The 15345-nt window shown below is 36.9% G+C and overlaps 1 protein-coding gene across 1 annotated transcript in view; it reads left to right on the top strand.

The window, feature by feature from the left end:
• LOC127934968 (ribosome biogenesis protein bop1) overlaps window positions 1-14174 on the top strand; it is a 72176-nt gene extending 58002 nt beyond the window's left edge. The window contains exons 11-16 of the mRNA XM_052532559.1: window positions 8086-8218; window positions 8841-9021; window positions 9508-9799; window positions 11167-11251; window positions 11423-11530; window positions 13354-14174. Of these exons, the coding sequence (XP_052388519.1) occupies window positions 8086-8218; window positions 8841-9021; window positions 9508-9799; window positions 11167-11251; window positions 11423-11530; window positions 13354-13507 (953 nt within the window). The 3' untranslated portion in view covers window positions 13508-14174. The remainder of the gene's footprint in view (window positions 1-8085; window positions 8219-8840; window positions 9022-9507; window positions 9800-11166; window positions 11252-11422; window positions 11531-13353) is intronic.
• The last annotated feature ends 1171 nt before the right edge of the window (window positions 14175-15345 follow it).

Genomic DNA, 15345 nt, shown 5'->3' with positions numbered 1-15345 from the left:
TTGTCATTAATATACATACTTCCACTTGGACTCCTAAATAAATAGATTGATATTGTTATGCAAGTATGAGGATTAGATTATTTAGTGTACAGGTCATTTCAAGAGTAATAAACAAAGTGATAGAAAATATTTATTTTCATGCATTTTAAATGTTTAAAAATGTTGAAACCACTCATTGCATCACACTATCTCCTGACTGCATTATTATTTGTAAATTAGGGGCTTTATGATGTGTGTGTATATACATGGTTATAAGTATAACAGTTTATAGTTCATTAATTTAGGGAAATGAACAAGTGTCTTAAACCTCAAGGGACTATTTGGCCAACCAGCTTATTCATATCAGCAAAACCGGTCAGGCTCTTATATATATATATATATATATATGTGTGTGTGAATAAAGCAGGATGGATTCTAGTATTCATTTTTCTGTTCTTTTAAATGTGGCCCCTGCTCTGTAAGTCTGTCTGAGCGCTCTTACCTCATTGGTAGCTAACAAGCTGCTGAAATCATTCCTCACTCACCCGCCATGATGTCATAGCTCTTGGCGGAGGGAGACGGGTCTGTGTGCTGACGGAACGAGCAACCAGTTCGGAGATGAGAGAGATGAGACGAGAGCCAGGATGAGCACAGATGCGCCTGAAATGTCCATATTCACTGGCGCTCCAAAACACTGATAAATCAGTCACGATCCACTCATGATAGGTCTCCTTTTCCTCCATTCTAGATGGATTTCGGTTTTATTTGTATAGGTTTTGGCAGCACGTCCCTATTGTTAGCCACTTCATGAAGTGACTTCATTTGTTGACAGGTCTGTTTTGAGTTATTTGTCATTTTGAATGCAGGACAAACAAAATCTTAATTGTTTTAATCTTTTTTTTTATGTCTCTTTTTTTTTTATGCATTGTTAGGACATTATTTTAAAAATGGCCTTATTTACTGTTGTAATCATGGTCTTGTTGTCCATGATTATTAATGCAAATAATAAATGTTTGCATAACCTTTCATCAAAATGGAATAACTTTCTACAAGTTTTTTGATGACACATTTTTAATGCTGAGCAAACGCCTTGAAAATATATATATATTTTTTTTATAAAGATTTAGAATTTTAATAATTTTTTAAAAGAAAAAAAAACAAAAAATGTTTTTAAGACTGTTATTCCTATCTTTTGCTGTAGTGTGTCAGTAGGAAATGTCAGTTTACATTTCTTTTGCCATAATTTCTTTTTATTTTTTTTATTTTTTTTATTTTTTTTTTTGCACAAGGAGTCTGACAACAGCCAGTGCTCCACAGAGATCTGATCTCACCATCGTCCAGTCTATCTGGAATAACATGAAGAAACAGAACCAACTGAGACAGACTCAATTCTGAAAAAGCTACTTGAAAAACTGTGTGCAAGTTTACCAAGGACAAAAGCAAAAAAGGTTAAACAAAATGGGTGGTCGCTCCCAAATGTTGGTTTGGTTTAGTTAATTGAAGTTAATTGATAAATTAAATCTATTTATGACAGTCTTTTTAAAGCGTCCTCACTTTGCAGCATTTTTACACAAGTGCCTAAAACTGGAGTACTGGAGCTTTGCAGGTAGGTCTCTTGAAGCATCTTGGAGTCATTGCCACAGTTTTCCTGGATTTAGTCTTTCTCAGTTTGTTCTGTTTCTTCATCTAATCCCAGACAGACTGCATGATGGTGAGATCAGATCTCTGTGTGGAGCACTGGCTGTTGTCAGAATCTTTGTGGAAAAAAAAATTGAAGATAGAAGTAACTGTCTTAAAATTATTGAAGATACTAATGGCCTAAGACTTTTGCTGTACTGTACTGTATATTTTTTTTAATCATAACATTATTTTAAAGGATAAAAAAAAAATCGAACACTTTTTAAATCTCTGTTTTCCCCCATTTTAAAGAGAAAATGTGATTCCAGTTCTGGGAGGATTATATATTTAGGTCTAAAAAGATTTCATACATAATGGAGGAAAGGCCTCTCTTGAGTGCAGTCTGTTGATCATTATCCGTATTTTAGGTTCGTGGTCCTTTAGATACATAAATGCACGCTATAACCCATCGTATTCCCTCAGTAGGGCCGGCATCTGATTGCTATTAACTTGAGGGGGATATAAATTACTCGAACGAGGCGAGTAGAAAGCATTATTTTAATAACACATACAGTCCATTTCACTCAGCGTTAGCGATGGGAGCGGCGCAGCCAAATCCACAGAAACCAAATGATATTCGTACTGTATGAAAATGCGGTTGAATTTGCCCGTCTGATTTGAATGTGGTGATCCAGGTAACAATACAGGCCTTTCAGCTGCACAATGGAAATGGTTTCCCAGAATGCTTTGCAGTTGGGGTTCAAATAAGGCAGATAAGCAGGAGGAAAGAGCAGAAAGAGGCTGGTTGCATTTTTAGAGGCAATATCTGCTCAGCCTTCCATAACAAAGAACTTCATGAAGTGCATATGCAAAACCACTACAGTGAGGGGTTGCTCTTTTGTCTAGCTATAAAATATATTAAAGCAGTAATAAAATGCTCTTTCCCACAGTAAAAATTGGCAGTTGACAACCTCCCAGGCATCACAACCCTTCTCGCCCTGAGCCTGCCCTACTTTCCTTGGGTTAATTTGGGGTGTGATCATTTCTTCCATATCAAAGCATTGAGACTTTGTTCAGTCTCTGCATCCTGGGTTTTTCCAATTTTGTGTTTGCTGATTTGGGAGTTGCAAGTCAGGAAGTTTTTTTGAGGAGGTTGTGCAGCCAGTGGTTGTAAAACTGGGCAAATTTATTATGAATGCCAGCATATGTCGGGAAACGCCAACGATTCATTTTTCAGTTTTGTTTTTATTCTTGTTAGTGGTGTTTTTTCAAAAAAATTCAAAAACATTATTGAAGTTTTTACCATCACTTTTGATCGCTTTATGTGTCCTTGCTGAATAAAAGTATTCATTTACTCCCCCCCCCAAAAAAAAGTACTGACCCCAGACTTCAATTTAAAAGTAATTTAATTATCAAACTTTGTCAACAGACATTGATAGATGATAAAACAGTGGGTATAGATAAAACAGATAAAACTTTTTCAGAAGATAAAAAAAAAAAAAAAAAAAATTCTGGAGACTTCCAAAATGCAGCAATGATGAGAATCTCCCAAGAATTAGTTTTTACAGACTTTCAAATGAAAACGCTGCAATTACAGCACGTGAAACCTACAGTTACAGTTTTTGCGCTGTAGTCAGATTGCAGTCCATGACATGAGAGAATGCGGTGAAGAAGGGCTGAGGTTACACGACTGTGTACATATTTACTTTTACAGAGCTCGATCATGTCCTGAGAGCCTCAAACGGCATTCCCCACTAATGATGTGGCAATACGAATACAAGCAGAGACATTATAAACTCCAGCATGACACTGTCACTCAGGACACGTGAACTCACTGCAATCCACATTCTGTTTGAATCATTTCTGAAGACTTGTTTATTTGGGATATGGCTGTTTTGAATGGACTAAAAGTGTGAGGTTGAGACTTGTTTACGATTTAGATTTTTAAAAAATATTGTTTTTGACTATATACTGTATATTTGTCTATATACTGGATAGACAAACTGAAACCATCTGTTTTTAATCGTCCCATTTAACACTAAGCATTAATAGAATTGTAAATGTGAGAAAAATGCTAGATCGATAGATAGAGAAACTCCATGAGAATTGAATCTTGGCGTGAACATTGGGTGCATTTGTAAAGTTGGAGTAAAAAAAAAAGCAAACTCTTGGGTGCCGCCTGAAAGCACAACTACAAATTAACAGAGCGGCTAAAAGAGATCAGAGTGGTTTGTCGGGGAGCCCTGCTCAGCCACAGGAAGTGCTTATACCTCAGATCCATACACTCCCAAAAACACGCTACACAACACACTCAAGACCCTGTGTAAGAAACCCTGGACATTTCAGGGTATAAACTGTGAGAAATACAGGTTTTAAGGAGTTTCATCACATAACATTTTAAGTTTGTGGGTGTTTTTTGAGTAGTCATACAATTGTACAAACATTTAGGCTTTTTACATTAATAATACATGGCTTGGAGATTGATTTTGAACAGCTGTGAACAATTGAAGCAAACTTTTAATCAAGTCTGCTCCATTTGTTCTTTACATACATTTGTCCTTTACATACATGAGCTATTCCCTATAAATTAAAATATCCTTCTATTAGAATATCCTATTTTACTTGTTTCAGTTGTAAGATGGGTTGCTAATGTTGTTTCCTGTTGACTTTAACATCTAATTTATGTCATCCTTTGGAACACATTACTATACTTTTTCCACTTTCTCAAAGTGCCATTACTGTCCTATAAAACTGACTTTTAATATTTTTGCAGCTTTTTCCCATCCATAAAGGCAAATATTACAGTCATTCCCATCTTATTTATGGTCTCCATCCATGTTTGAGCATCTACAGGAAAGTCTTGGTGTCCCCTGCATCACACAGGCCTCTCTGACCGCCAGCGGGTGACCGCCGCAGAGTCCGTCCCTCCTGCTATATCTGTCGCCATACAGCTCAATACTTAAAAAGTGATTATGGGTTTTGGAGTTATTACACTCCACCCACCAGGCCCGGCCCGTTTTCCCCGTGTTGTTTTCACTGCGTTTATGAAGCATGCAGGTATAAAAGTTAAAATGAGATTTTACGGCAGCTTATGATGTTGTGTGGCTGATACGTCTGGAGCTGTTAAATGAAACAGAGCAGTCACCTCTTAGAAAAGTTTTTTTTTTTAAGTGATTTTAAAGAGAAATTATGTAGTGTGTTAAATCATATTATGCCATCATGAAATTAAATATATTTTTATGTTATAATTACATGCCTTCATAATATGGATAGGGATAGAATCATGCTTTACAGGGATCATATGAGGTTGCTAAAAATAACATTATTTTGTGTATTTGGTGTATGCAATGCAATGTAATGCAATGCAGTTTAAGGTTAAAAATATATATTTTCTATATAATACACATTATTGTTTCTCCTCTATAGCCTGCCTTCTGAAATGTGGTGATTTTTACAAAGCTCATCATCCTGCAAAAGCAAGATGTGCTCTGATTGGCCAGCTATCCAGCGCTTTGTGATTGGGTTAAGTGCCTTGCTCAGGGGCACCTAAGTCATGGTATTGTCTTCCCAAAACTCGAACCCACAACCCTAGGGTTAAGAGTCAAACTCTTTAACCACTAGGCGATGACCTCCCCCATAACTTAAGTAGTTTGTGGATTAGTGCGTACTGGAGATGCGAACCGTTTCAAACGATTCAGTTCGATTTGGTGAACTGTTTCGACCAGTTCACTAAGAAGATCCAGTTAAATAGAAAGATTCGTTAGCAATCTGGACATCACTAGATGAGACAAAACCAATAAAACCCATTACAAACGAGGCATTTGTTGCATCCATTTGGGACATAATTGTCTTTATACGCGTTGTTTATCGCGCTGTATAAACAAAACCATGCATTTGTGATCTGAGAAACAACAAATAAGCCTACTCTACACTGCTCAAAACTCGTGTTTGAATCATCATTGGCAAATTATGTAAATATAACATACATACAGACTTTGAGTCAAAAGCAACAGACTGTCCTTGCAACGTTTAAACTGCCCCACTTTATAGAAACAGCCGTTGTGCCACAGACGCATTGCAGGCTACTGGTTCAGGAAACAGTCCTCATCCTCCATAAAATGTGCAACACACATCTGAATATTTGGGTTGGACTGTTCTGGAACAGTGTTGAAATGCAACTTAACCACTGATTTCTAGTCGTGTCCTCTTTCGGAAGTTCAAACAAGTAGTTTCGCTTTCACAACGAAACACACAGCAACTCCACGACATGGCAGCAGCGGCATCATAGAGACTAAAAGTTACGCCTTCTTTCTTTGCGTGAACATTAGGGTGGCGTTATGCAAATCTTCCCACAGTGACGAAGAGATGTGGGGGTGTGTTAGAACGAGCCGTTTTAGGCTGGAGTGGTCGACTCTTAACTTTTAGAAAGAATATCTCTTTGGATTTGAGACTTTAGTCTTTGCAACTTTACAGATCTACAGAGCTTGTAACACTCCAAAGAGAAAGGAAAAATTTAATTCGCATCAAATGCACCCTTTAAGAATGGTAACAGTATACAGTTTTACAAGCTTTGTAAAATGACATGGGGCTTTTTGGGAAAACACTTTAATATTGATTATTATAGTCATACTAACCCTTGTTAGTGTAGTGTAACTGATAGTTTAAAAATTTACAGCAAAATAAATGTTAAATAATTTTTCCAAAAAAGCACCATGTCATTTTACAAAGCTTGTCAAATTAAACTGTATACCATTACCATCCTTAAAGCATTTTTTTTTTTTCCTATACTTGGAAACATTAGAGTGACAAAAAAAAAATAATGTTGATGAAGGAAAAATTACATTTTGACTTAATAAAAGAAAGGTATTCTGTTATAGTTTAGTTTAGCTTAAGGTTGTGAATCCTTCAAAGTACTTTATAGAAAATTTTAAGTTGATATTTAAGTTATTTACTGAACAAAATTGTTAACAGTGTTGACAATTTAAGACATTTTAAAATTATAAAAACTATAAATTATAACTTGTTGTTTACCTTTGATTTCACTTCTTGAAATGTTATATATATATATATATATATATATATATATATATATATATATATATATATATTTACTTTTAAAAGAGGGAATAGAAATTAAACGCTAAATTTATTTGTTTAGAAAAAGAAATATTCTAACATATGGTAAGCTTGACATTAGCTGTTCATTTTTATTCATATTGTATGTATATTAGAGGAAATAAATGTCTCTTGTTTTGAATAATGACTGTCTAACAGCAGTAGCACACAAACTTTAAACACACGGCTTCTCTTTGTCTGTCACCTTTCATAATCTAGTATTATTATAGTGCACTCGTGCCAAAGTGCTACAGTGTGTGTCACAGTGGTTGTGTAGCGCGAGGATGAGTTATCCTCCATGTGTGCTGCTGAGAGAGGAAGTGCCGTAGAGCTGACAGAACGCTTTAGTTGTGCCAGAGACACGAGCGTCTGTGTCCTCTCAGCTGTTCAGACGATGAGACACACAAACCTGCGCACATTTGCAGAACCATATTAAACACGCATTTAAATGTAATCCATGTCATTTAAAGAATTAGTTTACTTTCAAATGAACATTTCCTGATAATTCACTCACCCCCATGTCATCCAAGATGTTTACGTCTTCAGTCGTAAAGAAATTAAGGTTTTTGATGAAAACATTCCAGGATTATTCTCCTTATAGTGGACTTCAGAGGCTACTAAACAGTTGAAGGACGAAGTCACAGTTTCAGTGAAGCTTCAAAGGGCTCTATACGATACCAGCCGAGGAATAAGGGTCTTATCTAGCAAAACATTAAAAAAAAAAAAAACTTCATGTAATACTTAATCATGTTGAAAAGGTCACGTGTGATGTAGGCGGAAGTACCGACCCAGTTTACAAATGTGGAAAAGGAGGATTGTTCAAAAGTTGCTGTATGTTCAATTAAACGTATTACATTTTTTTGACTTAGTCTTTTCACATTTGTTTTGTAAACACTGAGTCGGTACTTCCACCTACGTCATGCGTGACATTTTCAACATTGATAACGTATTGAGTGAAGTCGAGGACGCACATTGCAGAGCAGTGCAAGGCTTACATTTTTGTTTATAAAGCATATACCATGATGACTGATTGTTTTGCTAGATAAGACCCTTATTCTTCGGCTGGTATTGTGTAGAGCCCTTTGAAGCTTCACTGAAACTGGAATTCTGTCCTTCAACTGTTTGGTACCCTTTGAAGTCCACTATAAGGAGAATAATCCTGGAATGTTTTCATCCAAAACCTTAATTTCTTTTTGAATGAAGAAAGATGTAAACATCTTGGATGATATGTGAGTAAATTATCAGGAAATTTTCATTTGAAAGTGAACCAAACCTTTTAAGTTATTCTATAAAACAGAATGCGTTATAGTTTATGTAAATTCTCTTGTGAATACTTTTTAAGTAAAGGTTTTTGTTTTGACCCTTTGACCTCAGGCTCTGATGACTGTACGGTACGTTTCTGGGAGGTCAGTACGGCGCGCTGCCTGAAGACAGTAGAGGTGGGCGGAGCCGTGAAGGGTGTGGCCTGGAATCCCAATCCATCAATCTGTCTGGTCGCCGTCAGCTAGTAAGACCCGCCTCATTTTCTCTCATAACCTGCATATGAATATTAATTTAATGTTCATCTGTATGTTTTGTAACATTCAGTATGTAATGTATATTATTTGACAGCACATGATTTACAGGATTTAATTTTAATAGCTGTAGAGCCTGATTAATTAGTTAGTGTTCGTTTAGGAAGCCTCAGAAAAGACTGAGTATAAGAATGTCAAATGTTCCTTAAACATTCTTATGTTAGTTATTATTTGATTAATAGTTATTAAGATGGGTGAATAGGTAGGATGCATGGATGCTTAGAAACTCTGAGATTGGTTAAATGCTAAATAATTTGCTAGGTTGGTTGGCTAGATAGTCAGGTCAGTTGGATGGGTGGGTGATGGATGCATAGAAAAAAAGGTTTTTGGTCAGATAGACAGACAGATGGATGTCTTCATAGATGATGGATGGATGGACAGATGGATGGAAGCATAGACACAGGATTTTTGGTCAGATAGATGGATGTATGGATGGTTAAATATGGGTTAATAGGTAGATAGGTTAAATACATGGACATAGATGGTTCGATAAATAGCTTGTTTTATCAGATGAATGGAGAGATAGCTGAGACTGAGCATGATTTTTGTGTGCAGTGATGACACTGTTGTCCTGTTGAACCCTGGTCTGGGTGACCGGCTGGTTTACACTGCTACGGATCAGCTGATCTCTTCCTATGAGGAGCCAGAGGAAGTAAAGGATCAGTCTGTTCAGTGGGCCGTGGCAGAGGGCGAAGGTCACGAGCAGGGTCACCGCCTCATCCTCAAACACCCCAAGGTAATCAAAGCACATACAAACACACCACCACGGTCTGTTTATATATTCATGAGAATGACATCTTCATGATAACCATTAGCAGGTCACATTTATCCTCTGTTCAAGATGGTATTTTCCAGTTAACAATAGAAATGAAAGTCATTTTTCCTTCTCTTGTCCCCTCTGAGAGCGTCCGTGTGTCTCTCACGTGAGCCGCAGCCAGAGGCTTTTAACTATTGGCAGAAGCAGCAAGCCTGTGGTCGTCTTTTTCCTGAAATGGAAAGAAATTTAAGACGCCTCTAGTGTCCAATTAAAACTACTGGAAAAAGCAAAGCAGCGACTCGCGTTTGCAGGCTGGCAGAGGCCAAGCCGGCGTTAATAACGGCAGTAAATTTAGTCCCAGCGTGTCTTTGAGGTTATAATTGGATTAATCGTCTGTGGATGTACCGCAGAATGACTTTGACCTCTGACCTCTAGCTTCCCGCTTTCTCTCTCTTCTCTCTGAAGGCCGTGAGGCAGGTGACGTGGCACGGGAAAGGCGACTACCTGGCGTGTGTGATGCCCGACAATGGCAGCAGCCTCCAGGTGGTCATCCACCAGGTGAGCAAACGCAGGACGCAGAACCCCTTCCGCAAGAACAAGGGTCTGGTGCAGTGTGTGTCCTTCCACCCCATCAGGCCTTATTTCTTCGTGGCCACACAGCGCTACGTGCGAGTGTATAACCTCATCAAACAGGAGCTCACCAAGAAGCTGATGGCCAACTGCAAATGGATTTCAAGCATGGCCATCCACCCAGGAGGTGAGTAACTGGACGTTTCTGAAAGGGTCACCATCATTTCATTCTAAACCTGACTGACTTTTTCAAAGAAGGAGATGTTTTGGAGAATCACCTATGCATTTCCAATGCAATGAAAGCAATGCAGAGTAAAAGTCTTAAATTTTAATTGTCTTTCATCGTTTTTTGATTGTCCTGTCTTCTGAAGCCATGTTATAGTTTGTTTTAAGGAACAAATTGAAATTCAGGCCGTAGCTCTCCAATCTCATTTGTTTGCTTGAATTAAACTTAAAAATGTGCCAGGTTTGTTATTGTTGATAGCTGCTTCCATCCAAAGTGTGAATTTAATTTATATAAAAATTGTAATATTACAAAAATAATTTGTAAATAAAGTTTACATCCTGCAAGTTTAAAAGAAGAAAATCATGAAAATCAAAATTGGCACCCGTATTATTTATGTATTATTATTATTAAGTATTATATACATATTAATATACTATTTATTTATATACTTAAATAAGTACTTAAACTTATTTGATTTTGGTTAAATTATCTTTAATCATTTAATTTAACAATGAACCAGCCTGACTGGCGCACACATGTAAAAAAGTTATAGTCACTCTTTTATTAAATATAATTAATTGTGAACATCATGTTTGCTAGCAATTAGTAGCAGATGCCGTATTTCTTGTAACATTACTTTTTTGATGTGCATCTAAGAATTTATCCTCTATATGTTATCTTAGATTTTACACATTTGTTTATTTTTAAGCTTGCATTTTTATGCTCAATTTACATAAACATATGCTGATAAAAACTTGATGTCAAATACCATTGCTGTCCCTCATAACCAAATGTGATGAACAAAGTTAGTATTATTATGTCCAAATCAGATTTGAGCGCTACAGCAGAGAAGATGATTTTGAGTGAATGGTGATTTAAATGTTGGTCTGTCGTATGACTTCAGATGGCTCAGGTCGTATGGATTACTTTAATGGTGCTCTATTGTCCTTTTGGGAGCGTTAGAGGTCCAGAATAGGCTTTGAATGAATGGAAAATATCAGCTTGGAGATTTTTAAAAATACTTTGCATGAAGAAATTAAGTCATTGGTTTGAAATGAGATGAAAAAATGAGAGGAAAATCATTTTTGGGTAAACGACTATGAACATTAACCTCTTTCGGTGACCTTTGAAATGAAATCTGGCGGCTTTCTTCAGCCTGTTATATGTTATATAAAAGTGAGTCTCTGGAGGTGACCAGAGGAAAGTTATTCCGGCTTAATATTAGTCTTGGTTTCTCAAAAATGTCCCTAAAGTGGCATGTGAAATCAGTGAGCACTCTCTGGATATCAGATGTCATTCGTTTGCCCTCTTTTACCCATTTTCCACAGGCGACAACGTGATATGCGGTAGCTATGACTGCCGTCTGGCCTGGTTCGATCTGGACCTGTCCACAAAACCGTACAAAGTTCTCCGGTGAGTCAGCACAAGCAGGTTTTTATAATTTGGCCAGTCTTGGGCAGGCTCGAGGGAAATTGTTGGTAATGCTGGCCTGTCAAATGAATGAATGTCTCCTTTTGGGACCTGGAGAGGTTCTGTGTAGCGTCCCTGTGCTGACGGGTCTGTCTTGTGTCTCTGTCCTCGCAGACATCATAAGAAGGCTCTGAGGAGCGTGGCCTACCACAGGCACTACCCGCTGTTCGCATCCGGCTCTGATGACGGCAGTGTCATCGTCTGTCACGGGATGGTCTACAAGTGAGTCTGATCATCTTCCTGTCCGGGTTATGTTTCACTTTTTCCCAGTGTCAATTTAGACTGCTGGGTTCTCTTTTTTTTATTTTCTAATCCCTCTCCGATTTTTGGCTGTTTTTTTAAAAGCATACTAGCTGAGTGTTGTTTAAGTAAAGGTATGATTTATTTTGATGATTGTATTTTGAAGAATGTTGATAATCAAGAAGTTGCTGTGAGCCATTGACTTCCATTGTAATTTTTTTTTTTATATACTATGGAAGTCAACGACTACGAGCAACTCATTTAATTTGCTACAAGTAAAGTCAAGTGCATTGCATTGTGGGAAACTATAGACTGTGCAGTGTAATGGTTATGTACTGCGCATTTTAGTGCATATAGAAACCTTGCATATTTATACAGACTGCAAATACTGCATAAATAGTGTGATCTGCTGTTCTGAACACGGTCTGTCTCTTTTAACATGGTGTAGTTCTCGTCTTCTGTCTGTCTGTTTCTCTCGGGTACCTGTCCAGTGTATCTGCAGGGGTAGACTATCATTCCTGCAGTTTGGTCAGGAACGCTCTTTGAGCAGAGCTAATGATCCGTGTACGGTGGAGGGCAAGCGAGATCTGGGTGAAAAGGCTTCATCAGCTGGCCTTAATAGATCTCTTTATACTCAAACTGAGGATGTCATGTTATTTTTCCACTTCTTACTTTCCCCAGTCAAACTGTTGATGCATATACAGCAAACCATATTTCCAGAATTCACTGTTTTATGGCCCTCAGATAGTTGGAAGGAATGGCCAGCAGTTTTAACCATAAAATGTGGATTGAGAAAAGGGAACTGTTTTCATTGGGATGGGGCAGGATGGTTGACTAAGCTAAAAATAAGAGAAGAAATAGTAAGGTAGATTAGATTAGTGAGGTCTGCTAGCAGTCTACACATTTCTTATTTTGTATTTGAGCTTTAATATTTAAGTTTTAATGTCGAAATTAAAAACTAACTTGCTGAATGGTTTTGTTTTATTTTACCATCTTTCCAGTTGAAATACATCTTTGATAAGCAAGCATACTAACTTTTGATACATTTTTGTTGGAAGCAATTTGCGAATTTTGTTTAAATGGTTACATTTGTGGTCAAAATGACATTTTTATAAACCACATTTTTTTTTTTTTTGCTCTATATGAATTATTACAGTGGTCAGAATGTAATAATTTAATAAATGTATTTTAAAAAATGTAATACATTTAGTGATTTAATAATTTAAAAAATCTTCTGTACAAGAGAGATTTATAAAGTTTTCAGTATTAAAATTATACATGTAATTAAAAATTATATATTTTTTAATTGCACAATAGTATTTAAATGTAATTTAAAATGTACAGATTTGGGTTTTATTAATTGTATTACATTAATTCTGAAAACAGATTTTTTTCAGAATTGAATAATTAGTAATTGTTTAAAAATTATAAATAATGAAAAAAATATGCACATAGGACTTTTTTTTAAATGTAATAAAAAAATGTAATATTTCAAAATTGAAAACCATAAAATCTGTACGTAAAATAAATTTTAAAGGATGCTGAAATAAATGAAGGCATGGTAAAATGTTCCAAAGATGGTTTTAATGTGAACTTCATACAACAACAAAAAACTTTGAATCTGTTATGTTTAATAAAAATCAACTTGTGGTTCATAAAATTGCACGTAGTTGAAGAAACATCCATTGGCAGAAAAGAATTCAGGAATTTAAGAACAGTTATTGAAGCCAGACTTCATGAAAATCATTATTCCGAGCCAGTTGTGAATAACACTAACCATTCTAATGTCTGTGTTAATCCTACAGTGACTTGCTGCAGAATCCTCTGATTGTTCCAGTGAAGGTTCTGAAGGGTCACACCATCACTCATGACCTCGGGGTCCTCGATGTGACCTTCCACCCAACCCAACCCTGGGTGTTTTCCTCAGGGGCCGACGGAACAGTCCGTCTTTTCACCTAGAGAACAAAACGAAAACAGTCCTCCATCAGGAGCCACGACCTCGAGTTTTCGAAACCTGAAATTACACGCCAGTTACGAGTCGATGAGGTTTTTTAGATTCGCTGCTCTCCGAGGACATTGACATGTTGCTGGCAGGAATCAAGCGCCTGATCTGATATTGAACATGTCATTATAATATGTGTTTTGAGCTATGTTTTGCTTTTTTTATGTTAGAAGAAAATACATCCAGACGCTCACAGATTCCCACAGGACTCCAGTGCAGTGTAAAAAGGGAGACAGGTTTGGTTTCAAACCCAGAACCGTGTCCGCTCAGAAAGAGCCATTTCCGTACCGGGCTGTCAGTGCCCCACAGCAAATCAAACACAACCGCTAATCCTTGGACAAGGAAGCTGAAATTGAAATGAAACAAATGTCCGATGTTGGGCCTTGCCAAAGGAAACAAGACATGAATCAAAGCTGCAGACGTCTGTCCTTCACTTACACCTCCTGATGTTTCCTTAAACCACCTTCTGAAGCGTTTCATCCAAAAATGGCGCTACCATCAACGTCTACCAGCCTCAACGTGTCACTTCTTATTTTTTAACTCTACCTGTTCAGTTTTGAAATCTTTAACAGTTGTAATCCAGAGACGAGTTAAATTTTTTAATTAAACATAGTGTTTCTTGAAGAGTGTTTGGAGTTTGTTTTCTCATTCCCTTCTGGTTTCACGCCGCAGTTTCAGCGAGGGTGATTTTCAAGACTCCTGAATTATATGCAGCGTGAGTCTGGGAATTGGGTTTTTTTTCCTCCGCGAGAGGCCCAGACGCCGCTGATCAGACGGCATTGTGCGTTATAGATCATATTTCATGGAGGCCATCCACCTGCGGGTCCTTCTCTCTACTCCAGACGTCGGTCTCAAGGCTGTGAGCCTCTCCGTGTGAAGATTGCAGTCCTTTGTTAATTTGCCAGTATCTCCAGGGATGAAGTGTTTGTAGACCAGTGTAGATCAAATAATTTTATCTCAGATTACAACACAAAATTGCTTGCCAAGCATGAAAAGTACTATAATATTTTATGAGGTATTTACATTGAAATACTTCCATTCTCCAGTAATAGGAGTGATACGGTGTAGTTTCTATATTGCAGTAATGGTTTGTTTCATAGTATTATTTTCAGAGTTATTTTTGCTAGAAATTTAGGATAAAGTAGTTTATATTTAATCACCGTTTAGTTGTTGTTGTTGTTGTTGTTGTTTTTTAATTCAGATATTTAAATGGCTTACCAAATGACTGCTGAAAACTAAGATGGTTTTGGCAGGTTTAAGCTGGTCTCCATGTTTGACAAAGTGCCCAAACCTACTCTAAAACCAGCCAACAGAGAACAGTTTAGTCAGTTTTTAGGGAATTCATAACAAAAGAATTGGTGCAAGGGTGATTTGAAAAGAAAACTGTAAGAATAGTTTCAACTCAGTTCAAATCAGTTTCAAAAATACTAAATAAATGAGCCGCATTTTAAGAAAAAAAATTGCTAAATGCTTGAAGCCAATGAGCTGAAACTAGTGAATTCCAGCACAAAATGGGAAATGTTTCACCCTTTCCTCAATTCCTTTGACACGTTATGTTCCATTCTCTTTTCTTATTACTCATATTTCCTTGTCACTCTCAAATTTAAATGACCTAAAACATGCAAACAGCCTCTTGCATATGCATCTACCAAAGTATCAGATCATTTTACCACCTCGAATCTTGTTAAAGGGGTCATATGATATGACTAGTGCTACTAATAAGTGCTACTCTACACCGCTTAAAACTCACTTTTTAATCATCAAACATATTCTTTAAATATGAAAACGTACTCAC

This window comes from Carassius gibelio, chromosome A19, assembly GCF_023724105.1.
Source record: "Carassius gibelio isolate Cgi1373 ecotype wild population from Czech Republic chromosome A19, carGib1.2-hapl.c, whole genome shotgun sequence".
Taxonomy (NCBI): Eukaryota; Metazoa; Chordata; class Actinopteri; order Cypriniformes; family Cyprinidae; genus Carassius; species Carassius gibelio.
Note: the sequence above shows the minus strand (reverse complement) of the source record. Positions and strands in the feature narration are given on the sequence as shown.